At 38.4% G+C, this 27,829-nt stretch overlaps 4 protein-coding genes across 7 annotated transcripts; 2 read left to right on the plus strand and 2 right to left on the minus strand.

The window, feature by feature from the left end:
* Nucleotides 1-876: 876 nt before the first annotated feature.
* tmem119b (transmembrane protein 119b) lies at nucleotides 877-3,653 on the plus strand. The gene is made up of 2 exons (XM_079451085.1): nucleotides 877-1,069; nucleotides 2,247-3,653. The coding sequence occupies exon 2, from the start codon at nucleotides 2,262-2,264 to the stop codon at nucleotides 3,129-3,131; it is 870 nt and encodes a 289-aa protein (XP_079307211.1). The 5' UTR covers nucleotides 877-1,069; nucleotides 2,247-2,261; the 3' UTR covers nucleotides 3,132-3,653.
* On the minus strand, nucleotides 3,518-6,862 carry iscub (iron-sulfur cluster assembly enzyme b). The gene is made up of 5 exons (XM_079451086.1): nucleotides 6,509-6,862; nucleotides 6,081-6,194; nucleotides 5,317-5,427; nucleotides 5,116-5,194; nucleotides 3,518-5,008 (listed from the first exon to the last, which is right to left on the minus strand). The coding sequence occupies exons 1-5, from the start codon at nucleotides 6,608-6,610 to the stop codon at nucleotides 4,914-4,916; spliced, it is 501 nt and encodes a 166-aa protein (XP_079307212.1). The 5' UTR covers nucleotides 6,611-6,862; the 3' UTR covers nucleotides 3,518-4,913.
* A 1,682-nt stretch (nucleotides 6,863-8,544) lies between these two features.
* pkn3 (protein kinase N3) lies at nucleotides 8,545-22,130 on the plus strand. 4 transcript variants are annotated; one of them, XR_013788030.1, is made up of 24 exons: nucleotides 8,579-8,622; nucleotides 8,729-8,872; nucleotides 10,366-10,642; nucleotides 11,478-11,632; nucleotides 13,021-13,150; nucleotides 13,650-13,801; nucleotides 15,078-15,294; nucleotides 15,507-15,689; nucleotides 15,846-15,955; nucleotides 16,917-17,060; nucleotides 17,423-17,498; nucleotides 17,772-17,937; nucleotides 18,115-18,217; nucleotides 18,304-18,377; nucleotides 18,599-18,668; nucleotides 18,750-18,841; nucleotides 19,055-19,231; nucleotides 19,375-19,437; nucleotides 19,522-19,598; nucleotides 19,680-19,822; nucleotides 20,036-20,143; nucleotides 20,226-20,306; nucleotides 20,649-21,133; nucleotides 21,385-22,130. XR_013788030.1 is itself a non-coding variant. In XM_079481736.1 (23 exons), exons 2-23 carry the CDS (start codon nucleotides 8,852-8,854, stop codon nucleotides 20,847-20,849), a joined length of 2,820 nt encoding a protein of 939 aa, XP_079337862.1. In that variant the 5' UTR covers nucleotides 8,545-8,622; nucleotides 8,729-8,851; the 3' UTR covers nucleotides 20,850-22,130. The 4 variants fall into 4 exon arrangements, 3 of the variants coding, with proteins under 3 accessions (XP_079337862.1, XP_079337863.1, XP_079337864.1); XM_079481736.1 differs by having other exon boundaries at nucleotides 8,545-8,622; nucleotides 20,649-22,130; XM_079481737.1 differs by lacking the exon at nucleotides 8,579-8,622 and having other exon boundaries at nucleotides 8,719-8,872; nucleotides 20,649-22,130.
* On the minus strand, nucleotides 22,123-27,806 carry zdhhc12b (zDHHC palmitoyltransferase 12b). Its single transcript, XM_079481770.1, has 5 exons — nucleotides 27,359-27,806; nucleotides 24,782-24,921; nucleotides 24,362-24,454; nucleotides 24,111-24,277; nucleotides 22,123-23,854 (listed from the first exon to the last, which is right to left on the minus strand). The coding sequence occupies exons 1-5, from the start codon at nucleotides 27,453-27,455 to the stop codon at nucleotides 23,539-23,541; spliced, it is 813 nt and encodes a 270-aa protein (XP_079337896.1). The 5' UTR covers nucleotides 27,456-27,806; the 3' UTR covers nucleotides 22,123-23,538.
* Between the last annotated feature and the right edge of the window lie 23 nt (nucleotides 27,807-27,829).

Genomic DNA, 27,829 nt, shown 5'->3' on the forward strand with positions numbered 1-27,829 from the left:
TGGACAAACATTGTTTACGTCTTCCAAAGTGGTCTATAAAGCATTTGCAAATGTCTTATTTGGCTTGATATCCATTATAAGTTTTTATCTCTGCAGGAACAAATGACATGAAGAAGATAAACTACATCCTTTGGCCTTAACTCTCTAAAGATTAGTTAAGATGCTCTTAAACCATCTGTTTTTACTATCTTGTATATGTCTTGACAAATCATTATAACTCCAAAATGCCGCAAGAAGAGCTTGGTGAACTAAGAGGTCCATGTGATGAGCTATATATTCCTGCAGACAAACTCAAGAACATTCTTGTAAATAAATGCGTTTTAAATCATCTTATTATTAAGTTTCAGTTCACTTTATTGGTGTAGTTTTACTCTGAACACCTTTTCCTTTGTTTCAAAAGTGACTCACGGCACATGTCCCTTCTCCCTCATAACTCATGTGAACACAGGAAACATAAACCTCCTCTGGGACCTGATTGCTTCTGTTTAAAGACCACATGTTGCCCCTTTTCATCCTCGCTGTGTCCCTTTTTTGGGGGGCAGACATTGATCTTTGGGTGCTAAGATTCTGATTGAATAAAATTTGCTCAAGAAACAGGGATGCATATGTCTCTGTTTGAAAAATATCAGCCATAAAGAAACAAAACACAAATAACTTCACAAAAGCCCATCAGTGTATCAGACTCAAGTGTGGCAACTTATTCTTAAGAGTCTATGCTTGTCTTAATAAAGTCACAAAGATTAGAGCACTTCTAGTTGTGCTTACATCTGGAGGCCTGAACTTTTCCAGTGCAAATGCGGGGGGGAACTCAGCTGCAACCCCCCCCCCAACAGCCTTCTCCAAAGTTTAACAAGAACAGTGTGTCTGGAAATGGCCCAGTCTTTCTGGGGCAGAGTAAGAGAAGGAGGAGGGGAAAATAAGTTTTTCCCCCACACCAATCCAAGTGTTCTTCATCGTGCAGCCTGTAACAACAGAACATCCAGCTGGAGAAGAGGAATGAGCTGAAGCTTTTCTCTCTCTCTGGTCTTCTCAAGTGAGGCATGCTTTAGAACCTCAGCTCTTGTAGAACGTAAGTATGGATTCAGATTCATCTCTGTTGCCTGTTTTCTATTTTAGTAATGCAGTTTCTGCCTATTTAATGATAGACAGATGAGTTCACTCAAAGGAATGCATGGCTTTATAAGGTCAAGATGTGACTTACTAACTGACAAAGGATTGTGTGAAACTCTTCCGCGACTGTTGAAAAGTTCAGACACAAAGAATTACTTCCCCTCTCTCAGTTGATTTTGGCAAGGTAAGCCTTATATCCTTGAAAGCTACTGAGATTTACATAAAAGGAAGTTAATGTGCTGAGGATGGGATGCGAAACGCTTTGATGCAGCATGAGACTACTCTGATGGGGACAAATATTCATGATACTGTATATGTGTGTGTTGGAGAATGAGGCGCTACATGACCCTGATTCTATTTCCATTGTGTGCTACTTGCCCAGTGATGATTATGGTTGTCATCTAAAGCACAGATGGTACCGAGACCTCTGGTTACACAGTGGAAATATCTTTGTTTAAAGAAATGAATCGCCAGAATTTCTCCTAGAACGCTTGAGGAGCCGATGTAGGTTCAGCAGCTGTCTTTTGTGAAAACTTCCCTTCAACAAAAGTAAAATGGTCCTTTATTTAATACTGTATGTACTGTAGGGACATTCAGGAAAACTGGTTGAGCTTGTGAAAGATGCTCCTGAACTACTTATTTTGATGTTATTTAACTGGAAATTATTTTCTTTTGATAATTTAGCCAGTATTCATTGAACTTATTATGTGTGGTTGCAGTGGCTGAGAACTTTAATACAATAACCTGTATGTTAGTGATAGTTCACCCAAAATTAAAATTCTGCCATCATTTACTCACCCTCATGCCATTTCAAACCTGTATAAGATATTTCAAAACCTGACTTTCTTTATTCTGCAGAAAACAAAAGAAGATATTTTGAAGAAATAACAACTGTACCCATTGACTTTGCATTGGTTTTGTCAATAGAAGTGAATAGGCGGTGTTTGGTTACCAACATTTTTGAAAAAATCTTCTTTTGTGTTCTGTAGAAGAAATTAATACAGGTTTGAAATGACAAGAGGTTGAGTAAATATGTTTTCATTTTTGGGTGAACGATTTCTCCAGAATTCCTCATGTATAGATATAATATATTAGTAGTTATTAACAAATGTACTTCACTTTTTTAACCACCACAGGCATTAAGTCATAAAATGGCGCACTCATCTTTTTGCTTTCTCATTGGCTTGTCCATCATCCTGCTAAACGGAAGCATCACTGAATCTTCCCCAGTCATTTTCAATGATTCTTTGGAAAGCAGTGGGCTATGGGAATCTGGGAGCACAGACCTGCTCCCCACATCCAGCATTTTCTCCTACCTAAATATGTCTGTTCTGTCCACCTCGCTCGATGGAGAAAAGCAAACCAAGCCTTTTATAAATCAAGTGGTGGACTTCTTTCAAGAGAACCTTCTTCTTGTTGTTGTCATTACCACATTGCTCCTTCTCATTTTCACCATCATCTGCTCAGCTGCGATCCTGAGCCGCAGGCATAAAGTCAGCGCGTACTACCCTTGCGCTTTCCCTTCCAAGATGTATGTCGATGAGAGAGACAAGACCGGAGGAGCTCGCTTCTTCAATGAAGTCCCAGACAACGTCAACACCAGCTCTAGTGAGGAGCCATTGAATTCAGCCAAGAAGCTTCAGGAGGACATCATGTTAGCTACCAAGAACCTACGGACTCCGGTTAAGACACCATGGAAAGAGAAGAATGAAATGGTGGAGAATCAAAAACCTACAGATGGTGTGGAAAGTTGTGACATGAGTCAGAAGGAGAGTTCTGGCTTGCTAGAGGACAAGACTACGTGTCAGTCTGTTGTTGAGGATTCTGTGGAAAACAGTAACCCCAGTAAGTCCCAGGACAGTGTTCCTGTTTCTGACATGGAAAAGAGTGACCCGTCAGGATCCAGGCCCCCTGAAGAGAGCAAACATTCATCTGAGCCTGACATCCGAGAGGACATGAACAAACAGGATGTTGTTAATTCAGGCACATCAGTTATCAGTGAAGAGAAAACAGCATTTTAGAGTGACGTTTAAAAGGTTTAAGGGAACATATAGATATAAACACAAAGAAAGTTTGTTTCTTTGGTACGTCTGAAGAAATTTTTTGTTGCATTGAAGACATCTTATTTGAAGAAAATGTTTGTCAATATTATGACTTCACTTTGACGACATATAAATGTCAAAAACTATTTTAAATAGCTATTTTTATTCATTTGCTTTTGTGTAACGGAAAATGGCTGTACAAACGGATGCCTGTAAGGCAAGACTGTAAAATTGCATTTTGGGTTGTGTGTCCCAATATTTTATGTTTGACTGATAATCTATTTTTATATTATATTTCATTTTATTTTATATGTTAATATCTGAGTGCTGTTTTCGGTAAATAAAAGTTTCCATCCAGTGAAAAGTGCATTCACAAACCAGATTTAATCCAGACAATTACAGACAATGCTATTTTCTGTCAGCTTTGAAGTGTGATGCAAGCACATATCCAAAAAATAAAGAAAGCAAACTTGCTACTCCTATTAAGGAGATGAGTCCTGGTGTAGGAATGCTTCTCCGTGAGTCAGGTTATTGTTTACATTGGTAATATATTCTGGTTCTAAATATTTCCTTTCAAGGTCCAGAAGTATAATTCAGCTTCAGTGTCTCAAGGCCACCAAGTGTTGAGCCCACTTTTCAATAGTTTAGTCTTGAGGTCAGCTAGTCTCAACATAGATTTTGGTAGGAATACTTTCCTGTATTCGCAATATTTTAAACATAGCCTATAATGAAAATTATGAACATTCCAAATATGTGAAGAGGTATTAACAGAGGTTTAAAGAGTACCTACAAACATACTTGAGTAAAAGTACAGGTCCCTTGCAGTGAAAATTTCTAGATTACATTACAAGTCACAAATTTCAAAACGACTTGAGTAGAAGTATTCGAGTATCAGATTTTAACAGTACTTAAGTATTTTACTCATACAGAATGCTGGTTTTGGCATTATCGCAAAAATTAGTCATGTAGCACCCCAACTCGCAGAAAGAAGCTATGTTGAGTTTCAGTCGGTAAGGGCAAAATGCACAAGATATAGATTTTGTAAATATGCAATGTTTAAGAAACATTAAATAACAGCAAAGCACATAATCAGCATCTGAACCACATTTTCCTTTCCTAAATATACAGTACAGGTTTGTGTGAAATTAAATAGCAAGTGTTAAACACCTTCTCTCATCATCACATCTGCAGAATCGCATATAAATATTTCAAAACAAATACAGACTTTAACAGACATTAAGTAAGTGATTTTAAAGAGATAGATAAAAATTCTGTCATCTACTCACCCTCATGTAATTTCATACCTGTATAAATTACTTTGTTCTGATGAACACAGAGAAAAATTTTTTTATGAATGATGGCAATTTTCAGTTCCGGGACATCATTGACTAAACTAGGAAAAATGAATTGAAGTCAAAGGTGCCCCGGAACTGTTTGTTTTCCTGAATTCTTCAAAATATCCAATTTTGTGTTCAACGAAACTAAGAAAATACACAATATTTTCCTTCTACTATTGTAATGGATCACGTCGCAGAACCGAAAATTGCTAACATTCTTCCAGATATCTTCATTTATGTTCAACAGAGGAAATAAATGAAACAGGTTTGAAACAACCTTTTGGGTGAATAAATGATGACAGATTTTTCATTTTGGGGTGAAATATCCCTTAAAATTGAACGTTTAAAAGACAGGCTACAGTTCATGGTTTAAAGAACTTTGGTCTAAACTTGTAGAGAGGTTTAAAAGGACCAACAGCGACCCCTAGTTGTTGGCTGCTACCGTCTTCTTGCCCTCTTCACCTTCCTGTTTCAGATGGTAGTCTGCCAAAGCTGCTTTTATAGCATCCTCTGCCAGCACTTCAAGGCACAAGATCATCAACAACGCAGTCAGGAAACAAGAAGATTTTTAATGTGATTTGTATTTTTATTAATATAAAAATATAGGGTTAAAAATAAAATCTTACTTGAGCAATGCAGTTTAACTGGTGGAAGGCAAAGCTCTTTAGCAATCTCAGTGTTTTTAATCTTCGACGCCTCATCAGTCTATAAAAACAAGCATGTTAAAAGACCTTTATATTTAATGCCAGCATTAATTAGAAACATATAAGCCATAATCAAGCTCTACGATATAATATCTGTAGTGTGATGTGACCATTTTTGCTTACAGATTTGCCTTTTACCCATTCAGTGACCAAAGAACTGGATGCAATAGCAGAGCCACAGCCAAAGGTTTTAAACTTGGCGTCCACAATCTTTCCATCTTTATCCACCTCAATCTAGTGGATAAAAGTCACATGAATAAATACAACACGTGCATAGGTTATAATTACCCTCATTACCTAATTTGTGATTGAACACTAAACTGACCCTGCGATCTATACAAGATGTCTTAGAAAATAAAACATATGCTACATGTTTTACAGACTGCAAAAACAAATAAATTTGGGGATAAAAGATTTTTTTAGAGATCTACTAGATATACTTCATTCTGCTAAAGAGTTAAATCCAATTTGAGGATGAAACCCTATTAAAGAGCATTTAGAGCAAAAATAGGAAAAGGGTAAGGAATGGCTGGATGCTTTATCTAAAATTGTTATCTGAAAAGGATATAGATACATTAAGTCGACAATAATAACAACAACAACAATAAAAAATAGCATTTTTTATTGTTGTTTTATTGTTGTTTTTTAATGTATCTATAATGTATTTTTTAATGTATCTATAAATAGCATATAGATACATTAAGTCGACAATAATAACAACAACAACAATAAAAAATAGCATTCCTTTTCTCCAAAGGTAATTCAAAAAATTGTCATACAAGTTGCTTTTGTTGTTATGGTTTTATAATATTTTTATTACATATATATATATATATATTATAACAGTGATTATAAAAAAGATACAAATAAAGGGTACGCAATCTAACCTGCAGTTTCATCACATCACCACATGCGGGCGCACCAACCAAACCCGTGCCCACATTCTTAGCATTTTTGTCCAAAGATCCTACATTTCTTGGGTTCTCATAGTGGTCCACCACCTACAATATAAGACTTAAGTTATTTATTAAAAATACAAGTAAATAATATGCGTCATATTATGTATTGATATATACAAATAAGTAGCCCATTAAATATGATGTAATAAATGACTGTGGGCTGTAATGTTTTTTGACACATTTACAGCTCCCATTAACAAATCAAAGCTTGTAAAATCACTAGAATTGTGTATAAAAATGATCGAGCACATTATACTTACTTTATAAAAGCAATGATTTTGGTGTAAATCAATAACATAAGCTGGATGAAAAGAATTTACAACCCGATTGTCATTACTATGTAAACAGCAACTTACCTTTTCATGATAACCACATCGCAGCCTCCACTGAGGGACGCAAAGCAATCTGTTGATCAGACTTAACGGAGATCCGCACTTATTTGCCAGTGTGGACGCCATGATAACAGTAATGGGTGTGTGACGCACTTAAACTCAGATTTAATATCGCTAGACTCAGGTAGATTTGAACAAACACCGCGAGAGGGCGTAAAGAGACTTCCACAAGAAAAAGTCAAAGTAGGTTCAACTCAAAAGCATGTTGACGTTGAGATCACTGTCCCAATTCACCAAAATCATCCTACATCTTGTTGATATGTTGGAAGGTTCTTTAAAAAGGAATGTTAAAAGACATCTTAATCAAACCTACTGTGTGACTTCATCATTCTGGGAGGTCACACTTCAGCCGAGTAATGATGATGTCATCAGAGAATTCTAGAAAACGAAGATTTCTGTGATGATGCAGGTTTACATACGGCCATGGCTATAAAAGACCTATCCGTCTGTAGCGGATAACAACGCGAAGCAACAGAACAAGGCAGTGTGTGTTTAGTTTATTTAGTTTCAAATTATACAAGGGACGATTTACAAATTCAGTATTTATCCACTGGCATAAAGTTGCTGGTTTGACGTTGGACGTTCAACAGTCTGATTTTAGGGACCGTCTCCAAAGTTAAATAGGCTACACATTAATATACACGTTTCAAACTTCAATAGCGTTTTTAAGGGAATGGCTTACAGTCACAAGACCAACTGTACAGTGTTCATGTGGGTGTCAGCTGTAATGCACACCACTGCAATCCACTGTATGTTTGCCCATGATAATATTTCATTTTTGTGTCATCACATTTAGAGAATTATGGATGTGTTTTCGTATGCTTAGTTTTCTTGAGTAAACAATATTTATCATGTTTTGTTTTTGTAAATCTCTCATTTGTTACATTTACGTTTATCTAAATTTAACTATGACAAGGGCCCCCACAAAGGTTTGCTCAGGGCCCCCAGACGTCTAGGATCGGCTCTGCATAAGAAGAGTGAATTGTGAGTTTTAATGTCTATTAAAAGATCAAACAAGTGATTCAAAATTGTGGAAGTGAAAAGATCAATACAGAGACTTTTCCGCAGACTCTTTAGAGGAAATGGATTCTTGCTTTGAGGAACTCTGCAGCCTCACAGTGAGAATACAGAACTTGTCTTTTCAGAGTAAAAACTGCTTTGTAAGCCCTGACACCTAAACAAAAACCCACGTATTATACTATTTTCAAAGATGTCTTGTATTATATTTATGATATATGTGAATATGAGAAATATATGAATGTTTTAGCAAATTGGTAGGCTTTTTGAATTAATTCCTCTTCCTAGGATAATATGCTATTTTATATTTACATGATTTTACCTATCTAAAGAACGTAAAAATAAATTAAGCCGTAGAAGCACCATTTTAAGCATTAGTCTTGCGTACCAACTACAGGTGCATCAACAAGAGAAATATTGTCATGAGCGATCCCTCCAAACCAGAACAGCTTTCATGTACGCTTTGAAGCATTTATAAGCATTCAAAAGGGCACATTAAAAAGACATACATGAAAGCAGCCATGACTAATTAGATTAGTGATAAGTGCTGTGGGTTACAGGTGAGATGGGAAGATGGATCCAAATGCAACAACCTTACCATTCACCAGGGCAATCTAATCTAAAGACATCAGTAGACATGGTGTACCCTATAATTTCTTTAATGTTTTCTTATACTTGCGCTTCTGTGACTGATCCTCATTGTTTTCTGCTCTGTCGTTTTAGCACATAGAGTACATAGAGTATCTATCTTTAGTGTCTTTAAATCAATAGATAGTGTGTCCATAACACGTTTGTCATAATGATTCTTGCAATTTTGAGAGATAAGAAAACAATACACTATGCTGGTAAATTTTCTGCAATTATTCGTCTCAACGAACCTTTACTATGTCATTATTATTGGATGTTAAATAATTATTTATAATTTACGCTATTGGACTTACGTCGGACGCTACGCTTGTGAGTGACAGCACGGTTGTCCAATCACTGAAAAGGAAGGCGGCGAAAGATTTTCAAACCTCAGGAAATGGGAAAGGCGAAGAAAAACTTCCATAAAACTACCGGTAACTCGAGAGCCGTCTAGCCGACCAGCTGACAGTCGGACACTTGTATTCTCCTCCATTCTTCTGTACAATCTTTTCCCCTTTTGAAGAGTTTTTCTGTTCTCAGATTTAGTTGGAGATGTGGATATGATTTCTAGTTTCACTCAATCGGGCGCCGCTTGAGCCAGAGCAGAGAGCGCGAGCGAGGAATCGGTTAGTCGGGGCGTCACTTGACGGTCAGCAGTGCACCATGTCGGGTGTGACGCTACAGGTATAAAACAATTTATTTTACTCAAGCCTAAATAATGTAGTTTTGAATAGTTTGCTATAAAGTCAACATTTTGTGAATATTGTTTTTGTAAGTTATTGGTGAAGCAGCCAGATGTTCGCAGGTTAATTTTCAAACACTCGTCTTTGTTTACATTGCTGTGGGTAAGTTCTGTTTAGCTCTCATCTGTTTGTAATAGTTTGAGTTAAATCAATGGATAATTTAAGAGAAAGTATTTTAAAGTCATTTAAGTCGTCTTGGTCTTCGTTTAACTAATTAAATATCGCTTTTCGGATTTTCAGGTTTAACTAGTTTGACAAGTTTGGCTTTCTCTTGTTCCTCACTAGAATCTTAAGAGTAAGCTAAAGGGATACTTCACTCAAAAAAGAAAATTCTGTCATCATTTACTCTCCTTCGAGTTGTCTGTATAAATGTCTTTCTTATGATGAACACAGAGAAAGATATTTGGAAGAATGCTTAACCAAACAGATTTGGCCACACATTGACTCCCATTGTAGGAAAGAATACAATGGTAGTCAAAAGTGCCCCAGAACTGTTTGCTGTCCTACATTCTTCAAAATGTCAAAATGATAAAGTCATTTTTCCTACTATTCATGGTAGTCAATGGGGGCAAGATCTGTTTGGTTACAGGCATTCTTCCAAATATATTTCTCCGTGTTTATCATAAGCAAGACATTTATAAAGACAACTCGAAGGTGAGTAAATGATGACAGAATTGTCATTTTGGGGTAACTTATCCCTTTAACTAAACAAAAGCGATCTGTAACGTTTTCTTTTGAGAGTGGGACATACAATTGTCTAAAAGTCTAAACATTTAACGTTACATGTTTTGTGATGTAAGGTAGAACAGTTTACAGCTGGGTTGACGAAATGACAGTAGTGAATGACAGTCTCTGTTCATTTTTTAACCTAAATGATTGAAACATATAACGGGTGTATAAGTGCAACTCTAACAGAAGGTTTGTTACTATTGTTAATTATTTTAAAAATATTGGGTAAAATATTTATAAATGGAGATTTTAGTCTCAGTCTTTTTCTTATTGGTGTAAAAATGTGGAAAATGTAAAATAGCGCCCTCTATGTGTGACTGCGTGAATATAATGTTGTGAAGAAAAAGCCATTGTTCCCTCTGTCAATGTTTCTCTGCTAAATGTGCAAATGTATTTTTCGTTTTTTCTTTCATTTATCCAAACCACTGTATTTAAAGTCTTATTTTTATCATGTCTTTATCTGCATTTATGGCTCCAATTGCTATGCGCATAATAAGCAGCCTGGTTTTTATAAATGTAAACAATGATGTTCAGTTTCATTAGTGATTATCAGTGTTTTCTTCGTTTAACTGATCGATTCGTCATATCTTCAGTTGTCATCACGCTGACATGCAGTCGAAATTTTTAAGCATATTGTGGCCTGTTTATGAGTTTCTATTTGAACATTTAATTCATTCTTTATTTCTCTGCACTCAAACACCACAGAGCAGCTGTATGCGGGGTCTGGCAGATGGGGATCTCATGGACCCTGAGTTTCAGCAGCGTGTGGAGGATGGAATTGCTCTTCTCCGTCAGGAGATCCAGCGGGAACTTAAGATCAAGGAGGCTGCTGAGAGACTGCGAAGGGCAGTGACCAACCGAAAGAACGCAGCTGATGTTGATGGTCAGCTCAGAGCTTCCAGCCGCAAGCTGGAGCAGCTCCACTGGGAGCTCCAGGAACTAAATGCACGTGCTATGGCCACACAGAAAGAGACCGGGACAGGTGAGAGTTGACATGAGAAGTCATGAGTATTCATGAGATCATAGTTCTAATTGTTTTGATAAAATATATTAACACCATACTTATTATTATTTAAGATTCAACTGATTGATAATTTGACCGAATTTTTCAATACGATTACTCATTCAGTTATTAGCATTCATGTACCGTCATCATATGCATTTTTTAGGTATTATTTTTCTTTAAGGTATGTAGAAATGTATATACATTCTGGGTAGTTGCACCCACGGAACGTCAGGATTATTATTGTATTTGTTAATCAGTCAGTATTCCCCCAGTGAGGAAGTCAATGGCAACTGTGGCTAGGAACCACAACTACAAAAGACAAAGTGGTGGAAGAAAATAACCTTTGGAAATCCCAAGTTTTAACTATGGAAATATAAATAAATCTTTACCTGCTAGCCATTTGGAAGATACAGGCAAATGTGTTACTTGAAACAAAATCAAACTTAATGTAAAGATCTGCGTGTGCAAAGGGTCCTTTAACAGTGTTACAGAGGATGAGAACATCAATCGTGGATCCTGATCTTTTTCCCACAATTATTACATTTTTATTTTACATTTTCTGTCAACTTCTTTTTGAAAATATCTTGTAGGATATTCAATTGTATTTTCAGAATATAAAAATGTATCAATATGAAAATGTACTTACAACATATCATGTAGCTGCAATAAGGTTTTCTGTAGAAAATTTAATAAATTCCAAAAACTATTTAGAGAGAATAGTTATCTTTATTATGATCGATTTTTAATTTCTGAATTATATTTAAAATCATTACATTGCCACAATGTTTCATATTCTTCTTGATCTGTCCAGATGATCCCACCTCTCCAGACCCTTGCCACTGGGAAGAGGTCACATCACCCCTGGGCAGTCATGTCCGTACCTTGAAAAAGCAGCTTACCATGGAGCTCAAAGTGAAACAAGGGGCTGAAAACATAATTCAGACTTATGCGTACAGTTCTGTGAAGGTAAGAAGCTCCCCTGCGACCCTATTTTATTATCTTTTGCATATTAAAGATGATTAATGAATTTTTTACCAGGCCGTTTGGGTTGCTGCCAAAAGACTATGAGGGATAATAACGCAGCCACAAAGAAGGTCCCGAGTCTTCACCTTCTCCTCCCCCCATTGTCTTGCGTGACTTTTATGTCCCTTTTAGAGTAATGGTCCATGACCTCTAGCTAGCTGTGATTGTATTTGCCATTTATTCTCCAAGCATGTGCGTTTCTATCATTCAGGGCATTGATAATGCTGCTGTGTCCGCCTGAGAACACGGTGTTCTGGCAGCTCTGTGATTTATGTCTGTGTTAGGGTCAGACAGCTTGAGTACAGAGCCTTGATCTTACGCACACACACATACTTGGGACACTTATAGACAAATGCACTCAAGCATCACCGCTTTCCAAGTGTGTGGTTTGAAGAGGAAGCTCTCGCTGGTACTGATTCGGTTTCTCCTGTGCTGGGCCTGGCGACAGCAGCAGCCCATGTGACTTTGCCTCAGCCAATGCAGAAGCATTCAGGTTTGGGCCGGCCAGGCAGGGCAAAACAGAAGCAGCAGCAGTTGCACAGAGGTAGCTAACTCCTGTAGAAAGAGATCTGTGAACACCGTAGCAGGAAGAACAAATGTGAGAGGGAGGGGTGTGGCGAGTGGAATGCAAGGACAGCAGAACGATAATAATGAGAAATGGAACTGCTTCTCGGATGCCAATCCCAGATCGGGATGAAACGTGGAGCTCCGTGTCTCCTTTACTGGAACTAACGGCATGAGCAGGTCTGAGGATGGAAGGAGAAACGTGTCAGGGGGAAGCGTCTGATGGGGGTCAAGGAGGAACAAGGGGATGTCATTCAGCCATCTGAAAGTTCACGAAACATGACGGATGAGCTTTTAAGCTGCATTGAGAGGGGAAGAGCGCTATGGACGGTACTGTTTATTCTGTCCTTTTTCTGCAGGTCACACGTTTGCAGCATTGTTTACTTCTGAAGTCTCTACGAGAGCCTCGCTGCTTGGATGACGCAATCTCTCTCATTTACATAATGTATCAGGATATATGCGCTCTGGCACTACTGTGACTGTAGTGTTACGGCTCATAAAAGCTCTGGAGAGAAATTGCATACAGTAGTCTGCGTTGTTTGTGTTTGTATTGCGGGGTGTGGTTACACCTGGCTTGGTTTTTATGAAATACAGTAGCACAGGCTAATAAACACTGATAAATTGGTGACCTGTTGGGGGGAACCGTTTATATGGCCTATTTATTAATATCAATGTCTTCGAATGCCAGTTTCTGTCTTTGTCTTTTTAAGTTTAGCTTTGAATGCAAAATGTAAATATCTCACTTATCACCTGTTTTCACTCTGCAGGATCGGAAGATGTTATCCACAGCTCAGCAGATGCTGCAGGATAGCAAGACGAAAATCGAGCTGCTCCGCATGCAGATTGTCAAAGTCACTCAGGCCAGAGAAGGAGAGCGAGAGACTGCACAGCCAGAGGGTGAGAAAAGCGTTTTTTGCCTGTGAGAAATGAGAGTGTTTTTAACATCAGAATCTTGGAAATCATTGTCTCTTAATAAAAATGAAAAATGTAATCATTTATTCAGAATGACACCAACCAAACTGATCTCATCCCCTATTTTCTTATATAGTAGGGAAAATAAATACTATCGGAGACAATTGGGGAGAAGATCTGTTTAGTTACTGACATTCTTCCAAATATCTTCCATATCACTACCAAAGAAATGCATACAGGTTTGCAACAAAGTGAGGGGGGGTAAATGATGATAGAATTTTTGGGTGAACTATCCCTTTAAAACACCCCAACTATAGCCTTGAAACTGAAGTGCAAATCCCCTTATAGCAGGATGTCCCGAATGGAGAGTTGTGGGTCATAGCATTCAAATGTTTGTGAGTTTGTTTTGTGTTTGTGCTATGTATTTACCATGAAAATGTAGACTTCAAGTCAAAGACACAGAGGTTGATTTGTTTTTGTGCAGGTCGCCCCTCTGAGACAATAAGTCCCCTTGAGCTGCGGTTGGAGGAGCTTAGGCATCATTTAAGGATCGAGGCAGCCGTGGCGGACGGTGCGAAAAATGTGGTCAAGCAGCTCGGCGTACACAAAGTGCAGGACCGACGCGCTCTTGGCGAAGTAAGTTACTACACGTGTTTGATGTCAAAGCTCTCAGAAGCAAACAAACAAAGCTGACACGCATGGAGAAGGAACCGTGAGATAGGATGTTCAGATTTAAAGGGAAGTTAAAGACTTTAGGACGTTTTGAATGTCAGGAACTTAAAGAGTGCTCATTCTATCTGATTTAATTTCTGATACTTAATAAATTGCATTGAGAAACAAATTGAGTGAAAACAAGATAAAATTTAGAACACAGTTTGTTTTGTCATTTTGTTTTTCATTATTTAACTATGTAGTTTAACATGAATCATCTATAGAATTATTGTTTTCTTTTTTTGCTATTGTATCTTTAGGCTTGTGTGTAAATGTGTTCTACTTAACCTCTTGAAATATGATATCATTAATATGCTGTATGGGTTTGCTGCAAGCTAACTCGGCTTGCCTTAACTGTGACATTATACTTCATTGGCAGCAGTCATATTAGAATGCTGCTCATTCTGTCAAATTTAGTATTTTAAGAGGTGACTTATCTGTGCAAACATACTGAGTGGAAACCATATGCAAAGCAAATGCCAAAATCTTAGACATGAATCAATGCTTGTGCTATTTCCCTGAAGATATACATGGAGGCGCTTCTATTTAGTAGAGAATGTTGTTTGGAGAACAATGGGGTCTTTTAGTAGTACATGATTTGTCAATAAGACTCATGGATGGATGGTGAAATGGATTTTTCTTGTTGGCAGGTTGCACAAAATAGCTTGTTCAAAAGATTTGACTTTGTCCTGTCCGCCCATAAAAGCCAGTTTAAGTAGATCCTGTAGGTGTAATAAGTTTGTCCACCATATTCAAACTTGTGGCCAAACATGGGCAACAGGAAGTGAATGTTTTGCTAATAGCACTGTACAGGACATGTCAATCATGCGAGTTAAATGACATTGCAATTAATCATTCTCTTTAACATGTTTATTGACCATAAAATATTTGTTCACCCAGAATTTGAATATGAGAATTCTTGGTTCTAGTCTCCTGTTGACCATCAGATCACTCCACATATCAGATTTATTGGGGAATGTAAAAGTGCTGCCATTGCAATGGCTGCTTCTGACATATCAGAATACAATGAGAGTCAATATTATATATTAATTAATTATGAAGCGGGCAGTTCGTAGTATAGACAATGCATGTGATGTCTATTATGATGGAGTTAATTTGTTGTGGTGGGCTGGTAGAGATCTTGTGCTGTTTTAAATTTTTGGACAGAACTGAATGCAATACAAACTCTCTTTGTGTTCAGGCTCAGGCCCGTTTGCAGGAGTCCTCTCAGAAACTGGACTTGTTGCGCTTGTCCCTGGAGCAGAGGCTCGGTGAACTTCCACACGACCATCCCAAGCGAGCTGCCATTAAAGAGGAGCTGACAGTGGGGTCCTCACCTGTCGTAGGGCTGCAAAGAGATCGCCTGCGCTCTTCGTCTTCGGCATCTTCTTTGCTCTTTAAACCGTCCAGCCTGACTGGTATTAACACAGTTGAAATTATTAGAATTGGTTTTGATGTTAAGATGTGTGATTGGAAAGTCTCAATGGACACTTCAGGCATTTATAAATACGTAGTGAAATTATGCCAGTTGTATACTGCTTGTGCATGTGTAATGTGTGATTCTGATAGATGTAATTTTTTTGTAAATGTCCACTAGATTGAGAATGACCTGTGTGTATTGTGTTTCTAGGGCGTTTGGATGTCAGACTGATGGGATGTCAGGACCTGCTGGAGTCTGTACCGGGCCGCTGTTGGGTGAGCGGCATGTCTTCGGCCCCTGGGAGTCCATCTGAGTCCAAATCGCTTCGGTTGAGGACCGGCCTCTCCACCCGCAGCACCAACGGCAAAACCCCTAAGACTGATGAGCTCTCCTGTGAGTCTTGCAGGCTTAAAATACATGAATTCAGGAATTTTTGTTTAAAATGCATTTTTAAATAATTTGAACATCTGAGATTGATAGGTGCTTTATTTCTAAAGTGAACAGTGTTTAATGTACTGTCCTTTTTGATTGACTTGTTTTTCCCCTCAGCTGAGATCAGCGCCGTATTAAAAGTGGATAATAAGATAGTTGGTCGCACACATTGGCGGCTGCTCAGTAAGGAGGCCTGGGATCAGTGCTTCAGCATCGACCTCGAGCGGGTCAGAACCCTCTGCTTATTTCATAGTCATATTTGGTCATTTAAAGGGATACTCCACCCAAAAATGAAAATTCTGTCATGAGTTTTCTCTAGTTGTTCCAAACATGTATACATTTCTTTGTTCGGTTGAACTCAAAGAGAGATATTTTGGAATAATGTTAGCAACCAACAGTTCAGAAGCACCATTGACTGCCAAAGTAGGAAACCTATAAATGGTTGTCAAAAGTGCCCCAGAACTGTTTTCCTACATTCCTCAAAACATCTATTGTGTTCAACAGAACCAAAAAAATATGGCAGTCAATAATGTTAGCAGCCAGCAGTTCTGAAGCACAATTCCAAATTATCTCTATTTGTGTTCTACCGAACAAAGAAACGTATACATGTTTTGAACATCTTGAGGGTGAATAATTCATGACAAAATTTTCACCATGAAAGAGTTACCCTTTAAGGTTTTCTAGTTCCATGTTGGAGCTGAAGTGTGTCCTTTGTAGCTGTAAATCAGCCCGCGCAAAAGTAACCAGGACATCTGTTTTACAGAAAGTGTCCATGACGGCTTTTCCCCACATTCATTAACACGGCTTTACTCTCCAGAGCTCAATCAGCTGCCTCCATAGTAATCCACATCTAAATCCCTCAACATTACTGTAATCTTTTGCTCACCCTTTGGGCATCACCATCTCACTCACAGTGGATTTAGCATGACCCCGTATTTAATTTTGTATAACTGCAGCACTTTTTCTTTCTTAATAGTAAAGTGTTTAACGTTCCTTTCTGTCTGTAATCATCAACTTTTGGCTCTCTAGTATGAGTAGCTCTGCACCTGTGATTATTTTGACTGCGAATAATCATGAAATGCGTTTGCCAGTTTTTCTTTGTCAGTCACCATATAATGTAAAGACAACTGTGAGGTATTAGGGAACTAAAACTAGTTTCTCTCCTCACATGATCTTTGGCCCCTGCAGTCTCGAGAGCTGGAGATTGCGGTGTACTGGAGAGATTGGAGATCCCTTTGTGCCGTGAAGTTCCTCCGTTTAGAAGATTTCCTAGACAACCAGCGGCACAGCATGTGCCTTTACCTAGAGCCACAGGGCACTTTGTTCACAGAGGTGAGAGAACACCTTCTCACCTTCATCCTTGAGTCAAAGCAATTTTCAACACAGAACAATGGTTGACGTAAACAAGGCTGGGCAAGAAGAACTTCCTCTTTCAGTTCTTTAACACTAGAACTAACGTGTTTGATTAAAAAAACAACCTACAGAATATTAAGAAACAATTTAAAATGTTAAACAAGTATAGGATTTTTAGATTTTATTATGCAAGATAAAAAATATTATAAAAACAGAAACCCGAAGTGCTTCTGGTACCATCTTCACATCTTGCAAAGTGGTGTACAGGTTGTGTTGGTTTGTTTCATAGAAACTTGATGTATTCAATCTAGTCAGCTGTTTATCATGCTGTTTGATCGCAGGTGAGATTCATCAACCCCGTCATCGAGCGACATCCTAAACTACAGAGACAGAAACGAATTTTCCCCAAAGAAAAAGGTGTGCTTGACCTCACATTTTCTCCTGTATTTTCTTTAAAAAGGATTTGTAGGAGTGATGTAATTCCTGACTCATGAATTATATATGATTGATTGTTCTTCTAATCACTGGATTGTGTTCAAATATGTGTCTGCCTTAAGTCTAAAAACACCAAATCATTTAATTGCAACAATGGAGTCATTAACAACGAGTTAAGACAATGCTGTGGTATAAATGCCGCTTTTATCAAAGAGTTATGAAAATTAACTGTAGCTGATTTAATGTCTTTCTCAGGGAAGAATTTTCTGCGGGCAGCTCAGATGAATATGAACTTTGCCACATGGGGACGACTGATGATGAGCGTGCTACCCCCCTGCAACAGCAACATGACCGCTTTGAGCCCGCCGCTGCCCGGCTCTGAGCCCATGTCCCCTCCATCTGCATCCACGCCTATTTCTGGGTGAGAGATATTCACATGTCCCACAGGTTTTAGTCTTGATGCAGTATACATTTTTAATAATAGCTTAACAGTTTCAGTTTTGTTAAATGAAGTAATTCTCTTTATATGTAAATGTGTATTAAACAATTGCCAGAGGTAATGATATGAAAAGCCTAATAATTAAGTGTTTTATCACAGAGACTCAGCAGTTGTTAAACTCAACTTCAGTGAGGAGCGTCCTGCCAAGCCACCACGCCTCCACTTGGCAAAGACCCCCACCACTGACACATCACTTTCTGTGGTACAGAAACATCTTGCATCCTGTATTTTTCTATTGCTTTGTTCCAGCGAAAGGTGTAATAATGTGTTTCTGAATGTATTTTCTAGACTCCTGCCAAAGGCAGCCTCTCAGAGGATCACCATGTTGTCAAAGGCAGGCCTGCTCCCCAGCCTACACCTCGGTAAGTCATTCTGTTTGTTAGACATGTATCAGTAGAGCTTAAGATAAGCATCAATGATTTATTTTAAATCATTTTATTGCAGAGTAATATCACTCTGATCTTGTGTTTTTTACTTTGTCATTTGCATATATTCTTGTGTCATACAGTAGGTAGGATTTGACTCTCCCTCCTGTCTTTGGTCTTTTTCACACTGTCTGTTGTGTCTATATCCTGTTTCACAGGAGGAAAGTGGGGATGCAGATGGAGGAATTTAACTGCATTTCCGTTTTAGGAAGAGGGCACTTTGGAAAGGTAAGACTGCAGTTGTCCTTTACTGTAATCAGATTCTGCGTGGTGCAGTTGTTTCAATGTCATTGCTGTATCTCATATAAGGTCCTGCTGGCTGAGTTCAAGAGGACTGGCAAACTTTATGCCATCAAAGCCCTGAAGAAAGGAGATGTGGTGACCCGGGATGAAGTGGACAGGTGATGTTCTGCATTTCAATGTCTTACTGTGTGTTGAACGTAGCAGGATGGGATGTTTTCTTTCTTTTGCATTATATTACCTAAACCACTTTTTAAGTCTGAAATAAATCTGTAGATTTTGAGCAGCTGGAACTTAGCAGTTAAACATTGAAAATTGCAATTGAACATAGATATCCTATAATGGCTACTGTATTTTGACTTCATTCTTTACAGTTTAATGTGTGAAAGGCGAATTTTTGAGACCATCAACGTGTCCCGTCATCCTTTCCTGGTGAACCTGTTTGGGTGCTTCCAGACACCTGACCATGTGTGCTTCGTGATGGAGTATTCACCTGGAGGAGACCTGATGACCCACATACACAACAACATCTTCTCTGAGCGACAGACCAGGTATAAACACAGCCACTGTCTCTTTAATTAGTGATTAGGTAAGTATCACATAAGCATCATGAGATGTTTACCCCTGAATGTATATTTTAATACAATAAATATAATAAATATTTAATATAATAAACTGAGGCTTTCTCTTTCAGGTTTTATGCTGCTTGTGTATTACTGGGCCTGGAGTTTCTGCATCAGAATAAAATTGTATATCGGTAAATACAACAAAAATCTCTGTTTTATTGATTTATAGAAATAATGCATGTCATCTTATGGATGAGTTTTGTCCTCCCTGTTAGAGATCTAAAGCTAGACAATCTGTTGATGGATTCTGATGGCTTTGTGAAAATCGCAGATTTTGGGCTTTGTAAAGAAGGTACATGATTTTGTTTTGATTTTGTAAGCATATTTCACCTCATTTTGTGATATTTATGCTGTGAGTTTTGCCCCCACTTAGGTATGGGACATGGCGATCGTACATCAACCTTTTGTGGCACACCAGAGTTCTTGGCTCCAGAGGTTTTGACAGACAGCACATACACCCGTGCTGTGGACTGGTGGGGTCTGGGCGTGCTCATCTATGAGATGTTAGTGGGAGAGGTCAGTATTGTAATTCAAAACTATATGCCTAACTCGAACATACTACACAGTGTACACTAAGTTGTGCATGTTTAAAAGTAGCACGTTTTCAAATTATAATGAGGGAATAAACTCACTGTAACTGTTTATTATTGTGTAATAACATAACGTACTGTTGGATTGATCTTTGCATTTTTTTTGTGCATTGTGTTTGTCTTCCTTTGTTTCCACCAGTCCCCATTCCCTGGTGATGATGAAGAGGAGGTGTTTGACAGCATCGTGAATGATGAAGTGCGCTACCCGAGATTTCTGTCCCCTGAGTCAGTCTCCATTATCCAGAAGGTACAAAATCATCTCTCTCGCTGTAAAATGTAACAAAATGTGGTTCCTATGAGATCTGACACGTCGCGTCGTCTCATGCTAGTTGCTGCAGAAGAACCCTGAAAGAAGACTGGGCGCAGCAGAGCAAGATGCTAATGAAGTGAAGAGACACAGATTCTTCCAGGTAACCACACACTGATTAACTTCACAAAGTATTTAAAGGGATGGTTCACCCAAAAATGTCTCGTCATTTGCTTATCCTTGTGTTTCCTGTAAATGAACATTTACAGTCGTTGAACAGATTCCCTTCCACAATGGCTTTCAAATCTCATTTGTCTTATTTGAATGTGCTAAACCATGATTGGTTACAATAAAAGACAATGAATTAATCATGATTGACATCACTGATGTCAAACTAGGCCTGACAAGCCCAAAGACAAACAGTCAAACCAGTTTGGAACAATAACAAGCTGAAAACGCTTTAAGACTACCCTTTTCATAAGCACTTCTCTTTTGCATCCACCAGGGCATAAATTGGGAGGCTTTATTGGCTAAAACAGTCAAACCTCCTTTCCTTCCGGCAATTAAAAGCCCAGGAGACGTCAGTAACTTTGACGAAGAGTTCACACGCCTGAAGCCAGTCCTGACTCCTCCACAGACTCCGTTCTTCCTCACCGCTGAGCAGCAGGAGTTCTTCGTAGACTTTGACTTTTCCGCGCTGCACTGACTTCTGCTCAATCACACTTGATGGTGTCGTGCAATATAAAATCTCAATCTCGTTCCTTCTCGACCCAATTTCCCTCCCCTTTACTCAACAGTTATGCAGTCAAGTTAAACTGGCTCCGTGTCACCCTTAAAAGGCTGCTGTGTGCTTTTCGTGTAACATGGCTGCTGTTGTGTGCTTTGAGCTCCAAAGGCCATCCAGAGCCCAGCTGGACTTTAAAATGAAGGAACACCCCACGACCAGAGCACTGCGACCGTCTCCGTGAACGAGAAGGTTCAGTCACCACTGTGAGTAAGCTCACTAATGCTTATAAGCTTTTAACTGCCCATCGCTGTCCCTGTTTTGTGTGTTATCATAAGTGCAGTTAAATGTGCAAAAAGTAGTTTTTGTAAATTGTACTGTTTGTCGTCTTCGATACTTTACTTTCTTTGTGATGTTTCTTAGTCATCGGTTGTTTATTTGTCCAGCTGTTAAAAAGAAAGTCTTCCTGTTATACTGAACTTTAATGCCAAAATATACTTGCACTGTTACTGAACAGATGAAGAATGCATCAGGCTGAGATAAGGCGGTGGACAAACTCTTCTAGCTCAGTTTTTAAGGATTTCTGATGCAGTGCTGCTCTGAGCAATAAACACAGCTGGAGAATCGTAAGCTCCTTAAATTCTACACTGATACTATCGGAGCGAACATGTATGTCATGTATGTTCATGTTAAACCATCACAGTTGTGTATGACTGAAAATGTTCATCTCTGGTTGTCCCTAATCTGGATTTGATTTAGGATTGGTGCCCCAGATAAATGTTGCTTGTCTCTTCCCAAATCAAACACTTAATTGTTCTTAAAAGATCTTGTTCTGTATTTCTTTATATCTCATCTGTACTTCTTTACATCTCATCTGTACGAATTTGAATATGGTTTAAGACCAATTGAATTAGGCTAATCATATTCTTGGCATGATACAATTAGCACATTGACATGCTAAAATAAACATAATGGTAATCATGAATGCTAGGTGATACAGAGCTGTATATTCAAATTGTTCGTTCTTTAATGTTTGTCTGTATTTTCTTTTGACTACATCAGACCACCATTGATTCATTGAGTATGTCAATGTGGTCTACTGCTGGTAGGTTACACTGTGAACAAAAATGACACTAAAATATTTAAATGAAACTTGCCATTTCTATGAGCTATATGAAGGACAAAATAAAAATAAATATAAGTCAATGTAAATGAAGGTTATGAATGTATTTTAAAAAAATAAAATACCAAGTGACCACGTTTGTTCAGTTTATTGAATACTGAAGTTACAAAATATGACATCTTCAAAAAATGTTGCATAACAATATTGATCAAAACGGCACTAATCATCCACGAAATTTCAGCAATAATATTGATACGTACAACACTGAAGTGCAAAAGTTATGGAAGCGATTCAAAGACATTGAAAAAACTAAAAGCAAAAATGATTATTGCTTTTCCTGTGCATATATTGCAATGAGTACATTTTAACAAAAAGAATGGACTGCTTTGAACTGAACCAACAAAACGGCTTTATGCACTGGCAATACAAATTTGAATCTAACAGTCATAGGAATGGTACTTAACAAGCACTTGCGACTTAAAGAGGCTCATGTGTAATAGGAAATACCCTGTTTATAAAATGATAATGTTGAGCATTACTGCACTGATTTTGTTTCATATTTGTTTAATGTGTTGATTTCTCTGGATGTTGTGTCGTCTGTTCAGTGAATGAAATTGAGATGACGATGTACTTTGTACAATTGAGATACATAGATATAAAATAACATTACCAGCACATTGAAAGTTCATTAATATATAAAGTCCTATATAAACAAATTCCCATTACCCTGTCTTAAATCTTCAAAGTGGGCATCTAGCATAATAGAAAGTTCTGTAAAAATATGTATACCGTATACCACCAGAGGCATTTCTAGTACATTAAGCTGCAATCTGTAACGTTTTTCTATTAAAAATAAACAGAAATCTGTTATTGAGCAAATACTAAAATCAGTGTTCTGTTATGTTTTCTTTTTAAATGCTTTATTTCTTTCATTTTTTATTCATTAAATGACTTCCTCTTTAAATGGGTTAAAAGTTAATCACAATCGGCCTGTAAAGCCGCAGTAACAATTATGACACCATCCACTCATGTCATTTGAGGCATCCTAAAAGATAGTTATGCTAACAAACTATATATTGATATCAATTTTGTCCAACAGCTTTATAGTAACATTAATGAGTGAGAAAAACTTTGTAAATGAAATATAATCAGATGGAGCAGAAAATTCTGTAAACCGACTGGCTGAAGTCATCTCACCATATTGCATCAATAATAAACCACATTACAGCTCTAAAACGCTGCTATGATCTTGTGCTTTTTGTTCTTCTTTTGCTATTAAAATGTGCAAAATCAGACAGACAAACTTTCAAAGAACTACTGTATCAGGGCAAAGTATCCACATAAAAACACTGGTTATAAAAACGCTCACCATTCCAACGTACCTAACAAAAAACTGATCACGCACTGCAACTACAAAGTTCATGCACTTGATGAATATATCACTTTCGAAATGGAACTTAAAGGAAGGAGTACGGCAAATTCAGTTCCACCAAACCACTGAACAAGTTACCTGTAACTGTAGCTCTGACTTCCGGGTAGAATTGTAAATTAAATGGGTTCATTGCCTTGCTTGAAATACACATGCTCCCAAACCATGGGTTCCCACACGCAGAAGAAGCCCCAGAGGTTGCGCAGGGTCCCGTGGTCAAAAGGGTTCTCGTCTATGCCGCAATGCTTGAGGTAAGAGATTCTGTGACGAGACATGAACTCCCACGTGGTGGTATTTAGAGATACCAGGTACAGGTGAGACCCCAAGAGGAGAAGCACAGTCAAAGACAGCACTGCCACTACTGCTGCTGCTCCCAGAAGCACACCATTGGTCCTTAACCATAGCTGCCAGGTGGGAGCATGACTGAAGCCTGACCTGTACATCAGAAGAGAGTCCATTTAAAGATATTTTAAAGAAAGTTGGTAACCAAACAACATTGGACTCCGTTGACTTCCATTGTATAGACACAAAATCACTGAGACATTTTTCAAAATACAGTCTTTTGTGTTCCACAGAAAAAAGTAATGAACGACATGAGGATAAATACATTTAAATAAAAATATTTTTGGGTGACCTATCCCTATAGCAGATACTCAATGAGTCTTGCCGAGCAAATCTACACAATACTTACCAGGCAATGTACAATCCCCACAATAAGACCACAAATTGGACAGCCAGATAAAGCACAAACCAGCGATGGTTTCTCTCCCCAACACAGTTCTCTATCCAGGGACAGTGATGATCATAACGCCGCACACAGTGCTGGCAAGTCTGGCAGTGTTTAGATCTCATGGGTTGCTAGAACAATTAATATATTTTATCAATTGAAGTTTATTCTTACAAACATATGATAAATGCGCATCTCAACCAGGCATGACGCACCTGTACCAGGCAGTGTCCACAGCGCCGCAGTCGTAAGGATTTAGTGGCCTGAGGAATCATGTCCTGTTTCTCCTCTGTGATGCCAAGTGTGAACTGAAATACAGCATTTTCTATTAAGTCTGTTTAGACTTTATAGATGCCATCTTTAAGTAATAGTTTTCCCAAAAATGAAAAATTGATTTTTAAACCTATATGACTTCCATTCTTACATGGAACCAAACAACATTGGGCCCCCATTGACTTCCATTATATGCACACAAAACCACTGAAACATTTCTCAAAATATTATTTCGTGTTCCACAGACAAAAAAGTCATATACAGGTTTGGAAGACAAAAGGGCAAATAAATGATGACCCTTTAGGGCGCATGAGACATAAATATATGTGTCTCATGCAACATAAATGTCTCTATGAACTGACCTGCAAATCACAGTCATCAGACAGGACAAAACCAGGATCCATAAGTGAAACTGCAAAGTACAGCAACACGGACACCAGGACCAGCAGGACAAACAGAACTGGCAATGTGAGCTCCCCTGTTTCCTCCTGTTTGCGGAGGTCTGTGTGGAAGCAATATACAATAATAAAATAAAAGGGAATAGAGTATAACAGAGCACAGGGAAAGAGCAGTGGGTTAGTTGATCCGCCCACTGATTTCAGCGACTGAACACTTTTGTTGTCATTTGACCATACATTTTGGAACGACCAGTTATTTCCGCCAGAATGTTAAAATATGAAGCACATAAATTGACTTTAAAAGTTGGTTTTTGGCTTGTCAAAGTAAAACGTCTGCATATCAGCTATCTAAAAATATTAACGATGCATGTTGGTGAATTACCAACATATAAATGCAGATGCAGAGAAGCTTATACATGCCTTTATGACATCAAGACTAGATTACTGTAATGCACTATTAGGTGGTTGCCCTGCAGGCCTATTACAAAAACTCCAACTGGTCCAAAATGCGGCAGCTCGAGTTCTTACACGTACAAAAAAGTATGAGCATATTAGCCCGGTTCTGTCAACCTTGCACTGGTTACCTATAAAGCATCGCATAAATTTTAAAATCTTGCTTATTACCTATAAAGCCTTGCATGGTTTAGCTCCTCACTACTTGAGAGAACTTCTTACGTATTATAGTCCATCACGTGCACTACGCTCTCAGGCGTCAGGTCAGTTGGTAATACCTAGAATTTCAAAATCAAGTGCAGGCGGCAGATCCTTTTCCTATCTAGCGCCTAAATTTTGGAACAGTCTTCCCTGCACTGTCCGGGAGGCAGACACACTCTGTCAGTTTTTTTTTATCTTGCATACACTACACTATCATAATATATGTATTTCAAAGATCTAGGCTGCACTAGTTAGATCAACCGGAACCAGGGACACTTCCAATAACAACTGATGCATTTGTTGCATCAAAGAGTGCAGAACAGTACTCTACTCTCAGCCAGTCTTGTCTCATTGTTCCAAGGTTACTAGAGCGGGCAGGACGCAGTCCAAGGTTACCAGAGCGGGCAGGACGCAGTCCAAGGTTACCAGAGCGGGCAGGACGCAGTCCAAGGTTACCGGAGCGGGCAGGACGCAGTCCAAGGTTACCAGAGCGGGCAGGACACAGTCCATTCCCAGACCTAACAAATGCTGGACGAAGGACGTGGCGACTCAGTCGCTAAACTTCAGTCGCTATTAGATTATTAATGATAATTTTAAATCTAACTTTTTTTATTTTGCCTTGTTGTGCAAGCACTGTCAAGCTTGTGCAGAGGCAGCAGTTTTTGCCAGAGGGGAACTGGAATCCCCTGGTTAGGCCTGGTTTCCCTCTGAGGTTTTTTTCTCCTCCAATGGAGTTTTGGGTTCCTCGCCACCGTTTGCATACTGTTTTGCACTCTTTGCCTGGCCGGGGGGGCTGCTAGAATTTGATAGTCTTATTTAATTAACCCTGCATATAGGAATTTATTGAGTGTCTGATATTTGACCTGTGTTTTGACTTCCATAACCTTTTATGTTTTACTTATAGTCAATGTTTTCTTGTACAGCTGCTTTGTAACAATGAAAATTGTAAAAAGCGCTATATAAATAAAGCTGACTTGACTTGACATAAAACCATGCAAATGTTGGCTAAATAGTAGCTATGGGGCAAAGTGAGCCAAATCCTGGGTGTTAAATTGAGCCAGTATCAATTTCTCATTTTTAAACCGGCATAATTTAAATGAAACTTAAGTCACTAATGGAGTAGCACTTTATCTTACAGTCCCCATGTACATACTGTGTACTTATTACAGTAAAGATAATAACTGGGAAATAACCCTGCACCTATCCGTAAACGTATACCATGTAGTTACCTTATACTACCCAGTCCGCTCTTAGGTGAGTACACTATAGGTAGACTTACTGTGAAATAAAGTGCAACCACTAATGGTTTGGCATTAAAACGCACTGTATAATGCCAAGAATCTACAAAAACAGATAAAGTGAGAGAAGAAAATCATTTATTCTTAATCTGTTTAGTCTGTTTTTGAAAGGTTACAACTTTTGTTATAACAAGGTTATTTCAGAAATTATTTTACAGAATGTTTTTTGGTTGTTTTGTTTAAGTTAGTAAGCTTAAAAAAACAACTATTAGGATTTGTAAGGGAAAATAATGATTGAATCACTTAATTAGAATGTAGAACGTTAAAAACCACATCTCCACATGGTTCAACTTACCCCATGGGGCAAACTGAGCCACAGGAGCACTTTTTTGTAAGAAGCCATATTTTAAAATCTTCTTATCATTTAAATGGATAGGAACATCCTGAAATTAGATTAAATACTTTTATTGCATTTTCTTTCATCCCGAGGACCACGTAAGTAAAAACTGGCTCATCTTACCCCACTCCCCCTACATAGTAACGAATAACAAACAGGTGGAAAGTAGTTTTGTGTACATTACAGCTACTCTCTCGCTATAACAGACGTAACTTGCGTCAGATCTAACCAGGAGGTAATATGAGCACTTACCGGTGTCGTGAAGGAAAAGAATCAACGTTATGACCCATGTCAAGACGACATGAGCTGTCCTCACCAGAAATCCTGATCCGAACACATTTTTAAACATCCTAGCATACTTCAATAAACATCTAAGCGCGCGTCTGTTGTTTGCCAGAATGCATGTTATTCTCACGCTGGCGTATTTCTATAGGCAGCTAGCTAGGCTAGCCAGTTCATAAGACCCCCGTTACATTCCAGCTGTCAGTGAGATCCTACGCATCCTAGAGCAAATTCCACAACAAGAACCATTCTGACGAAATGTGATTTTTTTATCCTGCCATACACATATGTAAGCAGCACATCCAGCCAGTGTATAGCAGTGTTATGCAAGCCAAGCGCTGGGTTTGTTTAACAAGCGGCGTTTCTTGCGCTCTAATAAGCTTGTTGATTCCGTTCGCTGGTTAGACGGGAGTAGGATGCATGTCACGTTTCCTATTTGTC

This window comes from Barbatula barbatula (assembly GCF_947034865.1).
Source record: "Barbatula barbatula genome assembly, chromosome: 2".
Taxonomy (NCBI): Eukaryota; Metazoa; Chordata; class Actinopteri; order Cypriniformes; family Nemacheilidae; genus Barbatula; species Barbatula barbatula.